This window comes from Lytechinus pictus, unplaced genomic scaffold, assembly GCF_037042905.1.
Source record: "Lytechinus pictus isolate F3 Inbred unplaced genomic scaffold, Lp3.0 scaffold_19, whole genome shotgun sequence".
Lineage (NCBI taxonomy): Eukaryota > Metazoa > Echinodermata > Echinoidea > Temnopleuroida > Toxopneustidae > Lytechinus > Lytechinus pictus.
The window spans coordinates 10,962,048-10,980,781 of NW_026974140.1; the positions used below are offsets into that span (position 1 = coordinate 10,962,048).

At 34.6% G+C, this 18,734-nt stretch overlaps 1 protein-coding gene across 1 annotated transcript; it reads right to left on the minus strand.

Annotated features, from left to right (window-relative positions):
- Positions 1–321: 321 nt before the first annotated feature.
- Positions 322–17,402, minus strand: LOC129260913 (peptidyl-prolyl cis-trans isomerase D-like). Its single transcript, XM_054898918.2, has 9 exons — positions 16,960–17,402; positions 12,633–12,770; positions 11,561–11,667; positions 10,418–10,609; positions 9,240–9,365; positions 8,708–8,814; positions 4,710–4,863; positions 3,538–3,667; positions 322–3,111 (listed from the first exon to the last, which is right to left on the minus strand). Exons 1-9 carry the CDS (start codon positions 17,033–17,035, stop codon positions 3,020–3,022), a joined length of 1,122 nt encoding a protein of 373 aa, XP_054754893.1. The 5' UTR covers positions 17,036–17,402; the 3' UTR covers positions 322–3,019.
- Positions 17,403–18,734: the final 1,332 nt, after the last annotated feature.

An 18,734-nucleotide genomic window follows, 5' to 3' on the forward strand; every position in this document is an offset into this window, starting at 1 on the left:
AAGGGCAAGATACTGCAAAAAAGGAACAGTTGGTATCTCTGTATTCCCACTGTTACCATGCCATTGGATAAAGTTACTATGAGGTAAATTTGCTCCAAAAAAGATAACTTTTTGGAATCTTTGATTTTGATTGGCTGTATTGTAACATTGTTACCATGACATTTACCCATGATGGCAAAGTTACCCTAATACTAATTTGCAAATGGACTCAGGATGACAACAAAAGTTATACAAATGGTTTGTGTCATTATCCAAGTGCACTAGAAATAAAGAGAAATAAATACGTGTATGGAAAACAAAAACTAGAAACAAAACAAATCATTTCTTCTTAATACAAAGTTCCATTTTAATGGTACAACTAGCACATCAATGATGTGGAGCTCATCCGGCATCTCGCAACAAAATTTAACACAATTTTAATTTCAGCCCAGTTGACACTGTAATGAACTATATTGGTGACATGAATTGAGATATAGAATTGAAATTGATGAAGAAATTACATAGAAGCATTCTTTGTGATCTATGAATAAATTTCATATAAATCAAGCATAAATAATTTTCTAGTCAAAATGTCTAAAGTCTGTGTAGAACCTTGGTGAACCTCATGTTGCTATCAGATGGAACAAAAAAAAAATCAAAATCAATCAATAAATATGTATTTTTTGAGTTTTGAAAATATATGAATAAATTAGCATATTTAATGAGTTTCAAAATTCTGTGTTGAAATTTTGTATCACCACCTAGAGCTATCATATACAGCAAACAAAATTGAAATTGATCAACAAATGAAGGAGAAAAAACATTTTTTGTGATTTATGAATAAATTTTGCATAAATTAGCATGAATAATTTTCTAGACAAAATTTTGTGTACAATTTTGGTGAACCTCATGGAGCTCTACCAGAAGAAAAAAAAAATCAAAATAGGTCAACAAATAAAGAAGGGGCATTTTCTGTGATTTATGAATAAATTTCGCATAAATTAGCATAAATAATTTTCTAATGAAAATGTCAAACTTCTGTGTAGAAATTTGGTGAACCTCATGAAGTTCTACCAGATGGAAGAAAAAAAAAATCAAAATCGGTCAACAATTAAAGAAGAAGCATTTTATGCGAATTTTTAAAAATACGCATAAATTAGAATATTTAATGAGTTTCAAAATTCTGCGTAGAAGTTTTGAATCCCCCACCTAATGCTATCATATAAAGCAAACAGTATTGAAATCGGACTTGAAATGGCGAAGAAGAAGCATTTTGAAATTGTGGACGGACGACAGGCGACGGACGCCACGCCACGGCATAAGCTCATCTTGCCCTTCGGGCCGGATGAGCTAAAAATGAACAAATACACTCCCCTTCTACAAAGAGGTCTGACAATTTAACCAAACTCTTCATCCACCTGCCTTAACAATAATACACAATATCATATCAAAGGGGTACTCCACTCTGAAATGGACATAATTTTAGGAAAGATAATATTGATTACATCTATGACAAACCAGATAACTTTTACCCTGGCAGTCCAGTGGATGTACACTTTGTTGCATTGTATATTATTGCATAAATTTCTTAAATGTATTATTTTTTGCCAGAATAAATGATAATAAACATAATTACAAAGTAACAGTTGTGTGTGATTTCTTTGATTATGCTAATTTATGCATTAAATCATAATTCTTCACTGCATAAAAAAATAAAGGTTCAAATCTGATAATTTATGCTAGTCTCTATGAGCCCTTCTTTGGAAGACTTCTCTGGCAATCAATAGTCTTTAGATGAGCTCAAAATCTCTTGAATCGAGCATGAATCATGGAATGATCAGGAAAAGCAGGCAATAAAGTATTAAGTTGTGCTAAACACCATATACCCATTATAATACTTTGCATAGTGAATCACTGAACAAAGACTCTAAAAAAACACAAACATTCTCTTGATAGATTGTAAGCTACACAGACTCTATATATAACTGAATGATTTGTTCATTAATTCATGAATGAAATATCGACCATTTGAACACTCTTTCACAAATAGGATCCTGAGCCAACTTGCATTGGAACAAATACAATCTACAACTTTCAAGAAATTTGATAGTGGCTCATTGTAAAAGTAGTCATTTCCACTTGTTTAAAGTAAAACATCAGTTCTGGAGCCTGTTTCATAAAGATGTACAACTATGGTAACTTTTCCATTATTGCAACTTCAAACATGATAAAAGGCAATTGCCATGGTAACCGGGCTCAGCGGCCAATCAGAATAAAGGTTGTGGTAAAGTTACCATAGTTGTAACTCTTTATGAAATAGGGCCCCATATCATGAAAATGATTACCGGTAAAGGGAAATTACCTCAAAGTGATAGAGAATTGAAGAATTTGTGTACATGCTGTAGGTTTTAGAATCACCCAAATGATATGAAATTAACACAAGTCTATTGAGAGCCACGTGAACAAACATTACATAAATGCAATAATACACAAAAAAGTATGGTCCAAACATTTCAACTATTTGGGTGTATAGCTTGAAAGTGGGGGCTACTTAGAAGCCTATTTTTAAAGTGGAATTTTTAATAGACTATTTTCCTTAATAAGATCGAAATAAATTCTGAAGGTTTACATGGTGAAGAAAAACAGTGTGGTGGTTTCACTATACACTCTGTATTCTTTACTGGGCCTGAAGACGACAAGAACACAATTTTAGAAACGTCAAATTTGAGTGGTCCTTTTCAGGACCAACATACGCCCACAAAAGAATATATGGTGTACCATGAAACCACTACTATACACTCAACATAGAAATACCTTGAAAGCTCACAATTTATTGTTTTAATGTCTCCTGCAGCAGGAGCGTCCCTTTAACTTATTGCGCTTGGCTGAGTTTTGCACCAGTTATACTGGAAACACTTCCACATCACAAAATATTCCACTCTTACAGTATACAAACCTATTGTCCATTATCCCTGTATCTGAGTATTTCAAACATTTATAGACATAGAAAACACCTAAAACTGTTTGGAATGAAGAAACATCAGCTGGAAAACATCTTGGCGAATGTTGCTTTTTCTTTCTTTTTCCTTTCTTGAATGAAATGTTTGGCCTTCTTCAGTTCATTGCTTGCAGCTGCAATAGGTATAAAAACACACAAGCAAAATGATAAACTGGGCACCATTTAAAAAAAGAAAAATCACTTCTAACATGAAAGATAAATATAAAATGGAGTCCCTGACAAGCATTAATAATGTGGACAAGATGGTCTCAAGACAACTGTGATCATAGATCATTGTGATTGAATTTAGAATTTCCTTTTAATAAACTATACATAGTATAGCAAATTTGTGATGTCATCAGGACCCTCAATCTCATACCTCATGTGGTATGTATTGGTGAAATCTACCAAATTTCATAACTTGCCATGTTCCATTGAATTTTGATAAACTTTTTAAGTGTCATGCTTGTTTGACCTTTTCTCTGTTTATTTACATGTTGGGTTGTTGTTGCTAATGTATTTTTCACATTCTTCCAAGTAACGTCAATAGTTAAAAATACCTTTGTTTTCTGGTTCTTTTGATAATGCTGTTTGAAAGTCCTCCGAAGCTCCATCATAATTCTTCATGTTCATTTGAGCCTTTCCTCTCCTAAACCATCCTTTAGCATTGTCTGCATCAATGGAAAGAGCCTGTAACATAAGATAAAAACATCAATTTCAGACAAAAGAAAATATTTACACTGAGATAATGTTTTTAACTGATACCAAATGAAGTATATGCTGTCACTACAATTTTTAGATAATTTTGAATGCATTTAGCAGACTTCCACACAAATGTGGCCTAAATTTGCACACAAAGACAATAGCATAAATCAGTAATAAGTAAAATACCCATCTCAGGTCAATGAATTGCAATCATAGTTAGCTCACACATTCAATCAGGCAAAACAAAGAACATCTTGAGACCAGATTCGAAAATAAATAGATTATAATTTTTAGCCTTAAAAAACGGGCATACTTAAGCTTTATGTCATGCACTCATCGAAGTAAAATTGCATGAACAGAATGCTGGAACGAAATAATACAGTACTAGTAATAGAACTGTAAGAGACAATGTGTTTACCTTGACAGCCAATCACAGCTTGTCGTTTAGCGTCTAATGTCTTTTTTGGTTCTATTATGTAATGTTTCATTCTAGCACTCTGTTCATTCATGTGAATTTACTTTGATGAATGCATGACGAAAAGCGTAAGTATGTTCATTTTTAAGGGTATTTTACGATTTTGCAGTACCAAACACATATTCATTTTAGTTTTTAGTAGTACACATAATATTTAAGTCAACAACTTTGCCATTTTACATTACCTGCAGCTATGAATAGGCTAAGCATGCCATGCATGATTTATAATTTATCACAGTACTAAATAGTTTGAACACCGGTACTGTTTGCAAGTGATCTCATTCTTCTTCTTCATTTACCCCAGTAATGGCATAAGGTTTTGATAACCATCGGTTGACCCCATAGTTTATGTAGATTTCCTGTATAAATTATGCTTAATTTACCTTGTATATTGACAAGTGACCAATACTGATGTGTGCTTTTTCAATAAATATGGTGAATTAAGCGTAATTTATACATGAAATCTGCATAAACCATGGGTTCAACCGAAGGTTTACGAAAACCACCTTGTTGAAGTTGGGCCTTTTGTCTTTAAACACATTCATATAGTACCTTATCACACTGTTCTATGGCATCGTGATTGAGGTCTAGTTCTAACTTGCAGGCAGCCATATTCAGCCTTAGCGGGAGATAGCTTTGTAGAACCTTGATCTTTTCATCAGGGACATCATTCAGCTTACCCTCAAGATCAAGAGTGTCCAAGTATCTAGGAATAAAGAGTGTGGATTGTGATTTACTATGGGTGTTTCACAGAGATTTAAGTGACTAACAAGTGGAGCGCCTCTGGCAGCCTTGCCAGCATTACGCCATTCAATATAGCAGCAATACTGACTTTGGAAAACAACTATTGAATAGTTATTAATAAAAAATTCATGATAATAAAATACGTTCATTGACCCTAAATGACTTTGACCTTGGCCATGTGACCTGAATCTCATGTAGGATGTTCACTAATACTTGATTACCCTTATGTCCAAGGTTAAAAAACTTAACCTTGGTTAAGATTTCAATGTTTATGATGCCCCCGCCATCAGAAAACGGCGCCTTAACCCTTATTAAACTGGGGGGGTCAATTTGACCCCCCCTCAACAAATTTTGTCACTACACCGTCGCACAAATTTTTTGACCGCGCCGCTCCGACTTTTTTGCTTTCAAGTCTTGCTCATCTTTTGAGACCAAATTTGCGACGCCCGGGTACGCGGTTCCAAAATTACGCAACGTTTTGTAAGTGCATGTCAGACCAGAAATTGCTCAAAAACGTGATTCTGTGTAAAAAGTCAATGCAAATTGTGTTTTTCGACCAAAAATCATAAATGTATGATTATTTCTAGTTTTGTTGGTTTAAATGGATTTATTTTATGCTATTTATGATTGCAAAAGGGTCCTCGACAAAGTTCATTGGGAAAAACAATAAAAAACAAAGGTTTGAAAAAACAAAGAAATACATAAGAATTAAAAAAACAAAAAAATACATAAGAAATTAATTTTGCTATTTTTTTGTAGATATTTGTTAGAAATGTAATAATTGATACTCCCACCAAAAATTGGCATTCTACTAGCTATATAAATTGAGTTAAAGGCAAATACATACACAAAAAACCAAATTTATGGCAAATTTCATGCTTATTTGCATAATTAATTAATAAAAAAATATTTAAAAATTTTACTATACACTCTTGTAGTTAAAATCTGGCTCTAGGCGCTTGCAAATTTTCGAGGCGATTGCGCAATCAGCGGCCGAGATCTGAGGGGGGGGGGTCAAATTGACCCCCCAGTATATACTGGTCCGAAATAGCAGTTAAGATAGGGTTAAAGGGATGGTCCTGGCTGAAAGTATTTATAGCTTAATAAATAGAGTAGATTTCACTGAGCAAAATGCTGAAAATTTCATCAAAATCGGATAACAAATAACAAAGTTATTGAATTTTTAAGTTTAGCAATATTTTGTGAAAACAGTCGTCATGAATATTCATTAGGTGGGCTGATGATGTCACATCCCCACTTGTTCTTTTGTATTTTATTATATGAAATTAGGTTTATTCAAATTTTTTCCTCCAAGAACTAGAAAAATTGGATTGACAACTGATTTAGTGCATTAGATATTTATTGCTGCAACTTATTTCATTATAAGGGAGACATATTATTCACACACGTATGAAATAATGAAAAAATTTGGATTTTATGTAATAACATAAGAAAACGGAAAGTGGAGATGTGACATCATCAGCCCACCTAATGAATATTCATGACGACTGTTTTCACAAAATATTGCTAAACTTTAAACTTCAATAACTTTATTATTTGTTATCCGATTTTGATGAAATTTTCGGCATTTTGCTCTGTGAATTCTACTCTATGTATTAAGATATAAATATTTTCAGCCCAGACCATCCCTTTAAGTCTCGCTCTGCTGGATGCAGGCGAGACAAAAATCACAATTAAATTCAAAGCTGTAGTAATGCCACTTTTCCGAATAAAGCCTAAATTCAGACCTTTTCATCATTTCTTGGTCATAGAAAAAAGCATGTAGGAAAAGAGTCATTCTAGATGATTTTCAGACTTTTTAATGAATTCTAAGTGGCATCCGTGAAGCTGTGTGTGGCATAAATATAATGCATCACAACATTAGCAAGATGATGCTCCAGGAACACATGCTATTTTGTAATCATCAATTTAGGTTATGTTACATATCATTGTGCACATACCAGACATTTTAAGAATGACTTAAGGACGTTCCACAGTTATGTTTGTGCGCATTATGATCTGCGCATATTTTACACTTTGCGCGCTGACGTCACAATGAATGAACAGGTGATTAATTAGCTGTGGGTATGAGCTGATTTTTCTCATCATCTGCACTTAAACTGCAGATCCGATGCGTTATTTCATGAAGCTAAAAAACTTGAATTATTCCGTGGACCATTTAAAAAAATATCTCTACAATATCAAAATACTTTAATCTGCAGTGCTGCCAAATATCACGAATATGACAACGAGTTTGAATAAATGGTAGAGTGGTTTTGATTTTGTTCTTTACATAGATACAACGCATTTGGCACATTTTTGGTGTTTTAAAAAGCACATTTGCTCTAATAAAAATGCTGATAGTTTGAAAACAAGCACATGAACCCCTATTTTTTAATTTGTGCTCCTCTTATGTATACCTTCCTCTACAACTTTGCAAATTTTGGTGAAAATGACATGGATTTTGAATAAAGTGCAGCTTTTATTATCCTTTTGTAGTTTGTTATTGAAATTTCACATTTTTTAGATTGGGTGTTTGTTATCTTTTATGCCATTTTTAAGGACTGACAGTGCTGTTAGACTTAAAATTGCATACAAATAGCACTATAAATAGATTCTCCATTCTAACGATACACTTATTAACTCTCTTGCAAAATTTGGTGACTTTTTCATGTATTTTGACTGAGTAATAGAGGTTTAAACTCATTGTAGTGATCTTGCGAGGTCTAAAAATGCCAAATTCTTTTGAATGCGCAATTCTTAAGAAGATCCATTTGGGTGAACTTTGAAGCTCTTATAGCAAAAAATCAAGCACATGGACCTATGTTAATTTTTGCATATTTCGAATATTAAGGTTCTAAAGTATCTATGTGCAAAGTTTGGTGAAAATGACATGGATTTCACTTTAACTGTGGAACGTCGTTAAACAGTCAGACTCAAATTTTTGTGTAACACCCTTGGGTTTTCTACTCAAAAAAGGTACATAGAATCTAGACCACATTCATCTGTAACCTTCACTCATTATGATACATACTTCAGGCAGAGGGAAATTCAAATGAGTCAATGACATATAGATACTAATGAAACATCATTTACCAGTATTTTTTAGGGGTATAAACAATACTTTAGTCATATTGAGTGGGATTAAAGGAAAACACCTGTTGAGAGGTGAAGCTAACATGTGAAATTTCAAGATCTTTCATGTTCTTTAGAAATAGAAAGAATATCATAAAAGAAATGTCAGGATAGTCCTTCACATGCCCTAAAATTCAAAATATAACATAAGGCTCAGATGACCATCTGTGTGTAGTCCCATACTTGTCTTTCTGTGTGCTGTGCATGCAACTCAAAGCAACCTACAACTAATTATTTAGTTGATACTAAAGTCTTTACATTTCCAATTCAAACTGACATGACCAGATGGGTGTTTCACAAAGCTGTTTGTAAGAAACAGATTACTTTACGCATGAATAGACCTTTTCTTGTGCTAAGTAATATATCCCTATGTAATTGAGCACCTCAGAAAATATGTCCTAGTCCTGCGTAACTTTATGACCAGCTTGCTTTATGAAACACCCACCATAAATTTTTTCTTCAAACTGATCCACCACAAATCCAAGGCCTTGTTGCATAAAAGTCATTATGACAGTAACTTTGCCAACCAATGGTATCTTTCCTGGAATCTTCGAATTGTTACCATGATAGTTACCATTGGACGGCAAAGTTACAATAGTAACTTTTATGAAACAGGGCTCTGATCATTAATAAATACTACAACAAAAGATTCAATCCTGTTAGAATCTTACCTAATAGCCTTCTCATACTTTCTGATGGCAAACTCATAATCTTTTGATTTGTATTTTCCATTTCCAATGTCTTTTAGCTTCATGGCAACCTCCAAGACCTTCACATACTGAAAGAGATTTGGACAAAAGTGAAATAATCTTATCATGTGAGTTTGTATTTGACTGAGGTTCTACTGGTAAAGAATAAACACAAAACTCTATAGAAACTTGTTAATAAAATGTCTATCTATTTGTACGGTATTTGGTGTTAAAATAATGCTGTAATAAAATGGTATGCTTATTGTTTGCACTTTGCCGATATATCACAAGAAGTGTTGAAGAGGGGACTCTGAGTCCCCATCAAAGTAAAGGGTTAATCCTTTTCTTTCCAGACCAAATTTGCTTGACCGTTACATCACTGGCAACTTTTTTTTTTTTTGGGGGGGGGGGGGTTGGCTCTGATTGATCTTGCACTCAAACTTTTAAGGCTTCAAAATAGCCAAGTTTTAAGGAATAAGTGGCTGTGAATCAAAAGTCTTTATTCTATACTCACATCTGTGAGATCCAAGTCTGAATCTTCAGGATAATTTGGGAAAACATCTCCTGTTCCATCGTCTACAATGGCCATACCATCATTCTCACCTGGCTGAAGCTCTCCACAATCACTGATCTCAATCCTCTGTAAAGAAAAAAATAATCATCAAAGATATTTGGTGCATTCAGGCAATATTCATCAATTAGAATTACAAAAAAAAGTCAATACCCTGATACACAGCATGCCATGGTTATCAATATCTTTATAACCATAATCGTTATTATCATTATAACCATTTTTACTACCACCATCATTGTTTTTATCATAGTCATGCAATATTATTTTATAAGAATCACAAATAGATATCAAGTTTTCAATATTCAGCATAAATACCAATTTTTCCTCCTCCTCATCTTTTCATTATAATCATAGCCAACATCATCCACATCTCTACAACTATCATTACCACTGTCATTACCATCACTATGACCAGATTTCACATCATCATCTTCCCCATTGATCTGCTCATGCTCCACAACTTACCCTGAAAGGAATATCATCATCATCATCATCATCATCAATCATCACCACCATCATCATCACCACCATCATCATTATCATCGTCGTCGTCATCATCATCATCATTAATCATCACCATCATCATTATCATTATCATCACCATCATCATCATCATCATAATCATCATCATCATCGATCTGCTCATGCTCCACAACTTACCCTGAAAGGAATATCATTCTCTCATAATCATTACTATCATCCTCCTCCTCCTCTTCACCATCATCATCATCATTACCACCACCATCACCATCATCAATCACCATCATCATCATCATCATCATCATCAATTATCACCACCATCATAATTATCATCATCATCATCATCCTCCTCCTCCTCATCATCATCACCATCATTACAACCACCACCACCATCATCAATCACCATCATCATCATCATCAATTATCACCATCATCATCATCATCATCACATCATCACCATCATCATCATCAATCATCACCATCATCATCATCATCATCATCCATCATCATCACTACCACCACCACCACCATCATCATCATTATCAATATCATCATCATCATCATCATTTCAATCATCATCATTTCAATCATCATCATTATCAACATCCCCATTGATAAGCTCATGTCCTATATCTCACCCTGATGGGAACATCATTCTCTCCCGTCTTTGAGCTCTCGATCTCCTTCAGCAACCCGATACCCTTGAGAACTCGGCCGAACACAACGTGTTTGTTGTCCAGATGCGGAGTCTCTGTGGTTGTTATGAAGAACTGAGAGCCATTGGTGTCCTTGCCGGAGTTAGCCATGCTCAGCAGACCTCCGCTGGTGTGCTAGAGAATCGAAACAAAAATATATAAAATATAATTTTTAACAGAATCTTACACTTGAATGAGCACTGTTCATTTTTTTAAGCTTGCAGAAATCGGTTTGCACTGAAATGATGGTTTTCACGCTGTGTCAATGGGAAAAGGAAAAAAAAAGTGACCTTGAAGTACATTTTTATCTTTTGGGGTCCACTTTGGGTCAATGAAAATAAAACAATTACATTGTAACTTTTTATAACAACCTTCTACCCAAAAGATCATTCTAAGCCTAGGCCAAACACAACTATTAGGTTGTTTGTTCCAGCAGGATCTGAGGACATAAAATGATACAAATCAATGTAAGTAAAATTTCTTTTCAGATATATCCCGGATTTATCTTTATTAAGTTTTGTCATTAAAATGGGGTTTATATTTCATACTTAATCTTTTACTTGTTTCTCCACACTTCCCAAAGCATGACAAGGAATAACAGAAGAACAATTTAAGCATATTCTTTCTTGCAAATCACTGCTACATGTAAAGCAGATATCATCGCAATGGTGCTTGTGTGGTGGGGGGGGGGGGCGGTGGCGCAGTGGCAGTTACGGTGGTGTTTTGGCCAAGGTAAAAAGCTAGAAAGGAAACAGATATCTTCAAATCAATTCTCTATGCTGAAGTCCATACACTCTTTAAGATTAATATCTGCTTTTATTCATATAAATAATTTCAAGTTCTGCGCAAATCATTTTTCATGAACTTTTCAAAATAAGTGGTGTTCACTCAAGCAGAAAGATTTTTTGACAATCATATCGTCATTTGCTTAGAGAGGCCTATACCAATAGATAAATGTGTAAAAAGCTTTAGGATATCAGAATTCAGAAATATGTATCATTTTATAGGAATATTTCAAAGTGTAAACTTTTTTTTAATACACACTGTAGAATGTACATTACGCAAAAATATAGGAACATTTCTTACTTTGTGAGTGAAGTTTTCATCAGCAAATTTTTCTCCATAGATACTTTCTCCCCCTGTTCCATTGAAGTTGGTGAAATCCCCACCTTGAATCATGAAATTCTTGATCACTGTCAAGAAAATAATACAGGATTTCCAATCATGACTCCATTAAATATAAATAATGCATGTTAGCAGATGAATTCAGGGTCAAATAATGAGCAATGTGCAAGAAGAGTCAATGGATGTACTGCACCAAGGTACCTAGGCTCGATTGTGGTATTCAAGCAGCAAGTTTGACTCATAGAAAATTCAGTGCAATCCACAGAATGTCATGTGTGATCAAACCTTTACTAATTGTATTTAACAGAACATTCTATAACCATTCCCCTCTTTTTTTGATGAAAAATGTAATACTTATATGTAGATTATTCATTTTAAAGTTTGTATTCGGTGTCAGATAAACTGAGAGTATTAGACACATTAGATGTTATATCACATGCATATTATCTTTGCAAATTGCTGTGGGCTGCACAATTCAAAGGTACAATGCATAATTTTTTTAAAAATTAGGATTCCAACAAAAATAAATAATTACGCATTTCCTCTTTGTGTATTCATAGAAGCCCTAATCAATCATGGTAAAAAAACTGAAAATTTCAGGATGTACATATATTACATTATTCATCAAGAAATGTATTACATTGTGCTGCACTCAACCCAGGTGAAGTGCATGGGTATCTGGCAAGATGACCTCCTTTAATGCACCAAGTACTGCTGATAAAGCGATAGCTCAAGCTGAAGCCAGGATAATAACAGTTGTGCCACTGGAAAAAGCTCTGTATAATTATAAATCCTCCTAAAGTTAAACTTACATATATGTACATGTAGGCCTTCCGTTCTGTATAAGGTTGAATATTTGCCCAAGTTGAAGCAACTTTTTAGACCAGATTGATGCAAATCAGGTGTTGTATACATGTATATACCTCTCCTGAAAAATTCTAATAGACTTATGTGATTCTACAAGATTTGACTTCTGCAAAGTTACCAGAATATTATTTGCATAAAATGCATAACGGAACAAAAATCAACTTACCACGATGGAATATACAGCCCTTGTAGTGGAGCGGTTTGCCCATCTTTCCAATTCCTTTCTCCCCTGTGCATAGTGCTCTGAAGTTTTCAGCAGTCTTTGGGACGTCCTTGGCATACAGCTCAAACAAGATTCTGCCAGCTAGAACCATCCAAATTCAAAAGATGAAGAAAAAAAAAACATTGTTAGGGTTGAACTTGAATTTCAGAACTCAATAGGAAATTTACAAGCAGTACAATTGTCTCAGGGATTATAAAAATGACAATGGAAATTAGGAATATCTTGATTACTATTGTGTGCGCAGCTCTTTGTTACCGAAAGGAAAAGGCTCATATCAATTATCAAATGACCTTTGGATTGGTGCAGAGACCAAAAGCTTCAGTCTCTGTTGATGCAGAGACCAAAGGCTTCAGTCTCAGTAAAGAAACTGTATTCTTCTGATGAACTATGTTGACAACATTATTCTCATTAGTAGATTAACAGCAGGGCTGGCCCCATTCTATTTGGGATCTAAACTTTTTTAATTTAAGGACGTTCCACAGTTATGTTTGTGCGCATCATGATCTGCGCATATTTTACACTCTGCGCGCTGACGTCACAATAGACGAACTTGTGATTTAATCAGCTGTAGGTAATGTGAGCTGATTTTTTCTCCTTATCTGCACTAACTGCAGATCTGATGTGTTATTTTATGAAGCTAATAAACTGGAGTTATTCCATGGACCATTTTTTTATTCCTCTACAATTTCAAAATAGTTTCTCTGTAATGCTGCAAAGTATGATGAAAATGACCCCGAGTTTGAATAAATGGAAATTTAAGTGGTTCGGAATTTTTCCTCACATAGATACTGCTTTTGGCGCGTTTTCGGGTGTTTTGAGAAGCAAATTTACTCTAATTTGCTGATAGTTTGAAAACAAGCACATGAACCCATATTTTTAATGTTTGCACCTCTTAGGTAAACCTTCCTCTACAACATTGCAAAGTTTGGTAAAAATGACATGGGTTTTGAATAAAGTGCAGCATTCCTTTTACTTCTCAATAAGTTTGTTATTGAAATTTTAAATTTTTGAGGTTGAGCATCTTTCCCGCAATTTTTAAGAACTGAGTGTTATTAGACTTAAATGAGCAAACAATTGACAGCAATATGCATAGAATATCCATCTTACGGATACAGTTATTAATCATATTGCAAAATTTGATCAAATTTTCATGGATTTTGACTGAGTAATAGGGTTTTAAATAAGCTTGTAACTGATTTTGCAATCGGCAACCGATTCCATTCGATTTCACAACAATCGGCGATCACTTGCCGATCTTCGATCATGCCCCTTGAAGGAAAAAATCGGATATAAAAAATCGGCATACCTGTAGATCTAGTTACAGGGAGGTCAGAACATATTTCAAGGTTGTTCTTGCGGAGGTGCTAGCTATTTAGAGCTCTTTAACAATCGAATAGTTCAAACAATCGAGATTCCTGAAATGTCAGAAATAACTCATAAAAGGTTGACCTACTCATGATGACCTACCGGTAGCTGCGCTGACTGGTATGGTGGGAGTGGAACTTGGAATGAATGTATTGTAAAATACAAACAAGGAGCATGTACTTGTACTGTGTTTGTCATTTATCCCGCCCATGAGTGCACACAATGGCCAATAGCAATGGAGTTTGAGAGCTGTATGTGACTGCATGGGTGCATGAATGTGTTGTACGCATTATGTATGCTAGTATTATTGCTAGTGCTTATGCTGATAAATCCCGCCCATAAGTGAATACAATGGACCATGAATAGCAAGGGAGTTTGAGAGCTGTGTGTGACTGCATGGGTGCATGAATATTACATGCATTATGTATGCTAGTGCTTACGCTGATAAATCCCGCCCATGAGTGAATACAATGGACGAATGACAAGGGAGTTTGAGAGCTGTGTGTGACCGCGTGGGTGCAGGAATGTATTGTATGTAATACGTATGCTAGTGCTTGCGCTAATTTTTTTCATAATCCCGCCCATGAGTTCACACAATGGACGAATAGCAAGGGAGTTTGAGAAATGTATATGAATGATGGGTGCATGGATGTGTTGTATATGCTAGTCAATGCCCTGCTTAAATCCCGCCCATAAGTGCACACACGGCCTAGGGACGAGTTACGTTTGAGAGCAGTGTGTATGGATGTGTTGCGTGTTGTATGTATCATGTAAGCCATACTTGCAGTGATATATTGTCATTAATCCAGCCAGTGAGCCAACTCAAAGAATAGCACTGTTAGCAGTGTCAATCAAACCCACCACGTGCACATGCCAAAACAAAAGGTAGTGTAAAGAATTTTGCGCTAGCCCATTCGAGTCTGGGCGGTTCCAGTTCTCGGCTATGCCTCAAAACTATCTTGTATTGTGTGAATGCTTGCGCGCATTGCGTAATTCACTGATATTGTTGAGTGGGTGGGTATACAAAAAGATCGATTCTGAGGCGTGACTTAACTTTTCCCAGAACTGATTCGGAGAAATGATGTACCAAGTAAGCTATTATAACAAAATGGGTGTACTTTGGAATGGTTATTGGGCGTGGCTGTAATCACATATTATAATGAGTGAACTTAGCTGAGCTCAGCTTCACATAAAAATACTTATAAAAGATGTCTGCCGATCGTTCATTGACCTGTGATCTACGAGAATTATTTTCCTTTGCGACTTTGCTTGGAAGATGCGTCATTCGTTTATCTTTCTAATAAAAATCACTCATTTTATTGTAAAGCAGTTAAACCTCAAAACCCTTTAAAAGCATGTTCCAAACGATCGCGCATGTCAACGACTTCCATTCCTAAACATTTGTCTTTGTGACTTTGTCAGGAAGATGCGCACGACCGCGAACAAAATTTTGATGTATTCATTTGTTTTTTAACATCGCCGATTCGATTTTCGATTCGATTTCGATTTAAGAAGCTTAACTGCCGATCCGATTTTCGATCCGATTTTTGATCCGATTTACAACATTGGTTTTAAACTCAATGTTGTGATCTCGTGAGGTCTAAAAATGCCAAATTCTTTTGGATGCGCAATTCTTAAGAACATCATCCATTTTTTTGTTAACTTATAAGCTCTATAGCAAAAAATCAAGCACATGGACCCATGTTAATTTTTGCATATTTGGAATATTCATATGCTAAAGTATCTATGTGCAAAGTATTATGAAAACGACATGGATTTTCAATGTTTATGAGCAGGACTACGGAACCACTGGCATTTTAGACGGTATTAACAAACTTTTGCTTGTCGGCGCATTTTGGGCTGTTTCAAGCCAACTCGCAATACTTTGGACACTCCAATGGGGTTGTGTTGGAAAAGGGTGACCTTGTGACCGCACCATGGCAATTATCCGCATTACTTTGGAAATGCGTTCATAAAGTCAAAATCTGGTCCCGATGCCGCTATTATGCCGATAATTGCAGCATTGAAATAATGCGGATAACTCTGGTCCCGCTCCGATTTTACAACCAAATTATACGGATATTATCCGCATAATTGGGTTTATTAAAGGGGTATTAAACATATATGGGAGGGGATTCAAGACTCCAATGATGAAGAAGTATATGTCAAAGGATTAAAAAAATACATCATCATGGAGTCCTCAAGACTAGCCTAGTATGGTGAATCTACTATTGAGATCTAGTACCGTACTAGTCTATGAGTGACTATGCACAACACACATCACTTTATAATTCCGTAACAAAAAATACTTTTTACTTTTTTTTTACTTTAGGACCTTCGACTTCCATGTAACGTTATTTATTTTTCATTAATAACTTGGGAATCATTTTTTTTATTCACCAGAGCACTCAAAAACTTTAATTTTGTTCAAAATTTTTAATAGAATTCTAGGCCCTTTATATTGGAATGAAGCAAAATTGCAAGAAAATTGTCATTCATTTTTCAACAGACAACATGAACATGATTCATAATTTATAACTTACTAATCAGTAATCTAACAATTATATTTTTAATTTAGAAAATATATGATGAACAGTTCTACTTGTAATGAAAACATTGGAAACCTTATAGGGCCTAGAGCCTGTATTACATGGAATAGTAACAGAGAACAAGGTTATAAATTATATCATAACCTTGTTCATTATTTGAACGAGTCAGAGTCATGGCATAAAGCAGCGCGCAGCGGAAGCAAGTTTTCCCACATAACGTTGATCTCAAGATGTGGGACCACACAACTTTCAAAGCAGACCACGCGCCAGACAGAATTATATTAGTAGGGGCATATTCTCAAGCTCAAACACACTGTAATAATCCATATTTACATCTTAACAAAGTAGTTGCATACCTGCCTCTCCTCCTATACTTATGTCAAAATAAGTCTTCGGATTAAAAGCTTCTTCGGATGCCATTATGACTGTCATGAGACTGCAGTAGCTACAGTAGGCCTAGGCCTATGTGTGCAGAATTTACTAGAATTAGCTGAGGCCGGCCTCGATCGCCCCGACAGACGACCATGCAGACGACCCACGCGCCGCGCTCGCGGGGTAGGTCTTCGGCCTCGGTCCCGCAACGCGAGCGAGGGCCGGACCGTGGACGTGGGCTCGACTGCATGGACCTCCGATGGGACCTGGGGGACCTGGGTGTTGCAAGTGAAACCTGCGATTGAACGCAAATCGAACGCAACTCCCAAAATTGAGCGTAAGTCCTCCGATTAAACGCAAATCTGCAATTGAACGCAAGTTACGTTCAATCCTGTTGCAATTAAGAAGAAGTTGCGTTTGATCAATTGAACGTAGATCAAGCGCAAGCTTTGCAATTGATTGCAAATCAAACGTAACTTAGGCCTATGTGAGATTTTTGAGGACGCGCAAAATTTGCGCTCGATTTACGTTCAATTGATTGTCCATAGGCTTGTGTACTAATTCTGCCAATTTTTTTTTTTTTTTTGATTTTGTTTGGAAAACTTGTGTAAATTATACCAGTTTCAATTTCCCATAGGTTTTTTTCAAGAAAAACTTAAAATAATGTTATTTTCAGCCTTCATAGAGGCCTCTACACAGCAATTATGCCATTATATATTTTCACAAAACTTCACTACATTCTCTCCTAATATCATTTTAAAGTGTGTCAATCACCAAAAATATTCTGCTCTCGTTATCAGAGGTCATGAAATATTCAAATTGTGATTTCTGAAATAATTTGTATGAAGAAATATTGAAGAAATAATAATTCTCCATAGGCACAAAAGCCACTCTTTATTAAAACACTTCATGCACTGGCAAATGCTCACCAATATTTCTGAGGGTTTGCAGCTAGTAAATACAGCTCAGATTTTTTTTGCAAGAGCACTAAATTGCTTTAATGCTTTCATTCATACATATCATAATGAATAACATGCCCAATTAAGTTATTTTAGTTTGATTTTTAAATTAAACATACAGTTTCAGGAGATTGCTACACTTCAAAATCTGAAGCTCTCTTGTTTCTCCTCTTTAATCATGAGATTTATGAGGCGCCGAATGTACCAATATTATATAGAACAATTATTTGTTATATAATCATTATTTATTAAATAATAACTATTATTTATATATAATTTACATTTTATTTGTAAATAACTACTATTATATAAAATATCATTTCGAATTATTTATATATAATTCCAAGTAATACTTCATTATTTGTAAATAATAATAGTTCGACATTCCATTATTTACAAATAATGATTATTTGTTTTTCATTATTTATAAATAATGATTATTTGTTTTTCATTATTTATAAATAATGATTATTTGTTTTTCATTATTTACAAATAATGATTATTTGTTTTTCATTATTTATAAATAATGATTATTTGTTTTTCATTATTTATAAATAATTTGTTGAGTTTTCCATTATTTATAAATAATGATTATTTGTTAAATAATGAAAACGTCTACTTCATTATTTATAAATAATTTTTTCGAGTGCACCATTATTCTCATTATTTATAAATAATCATTATTTAATGTTCGAGTTTTCCATTATTTATAAATAAAGATTATTTGTTAAATAATGAAATATCTACTTCATTATTTATAAATAATAATTTTGTTTCAATATCCCATTATTTATAAATAA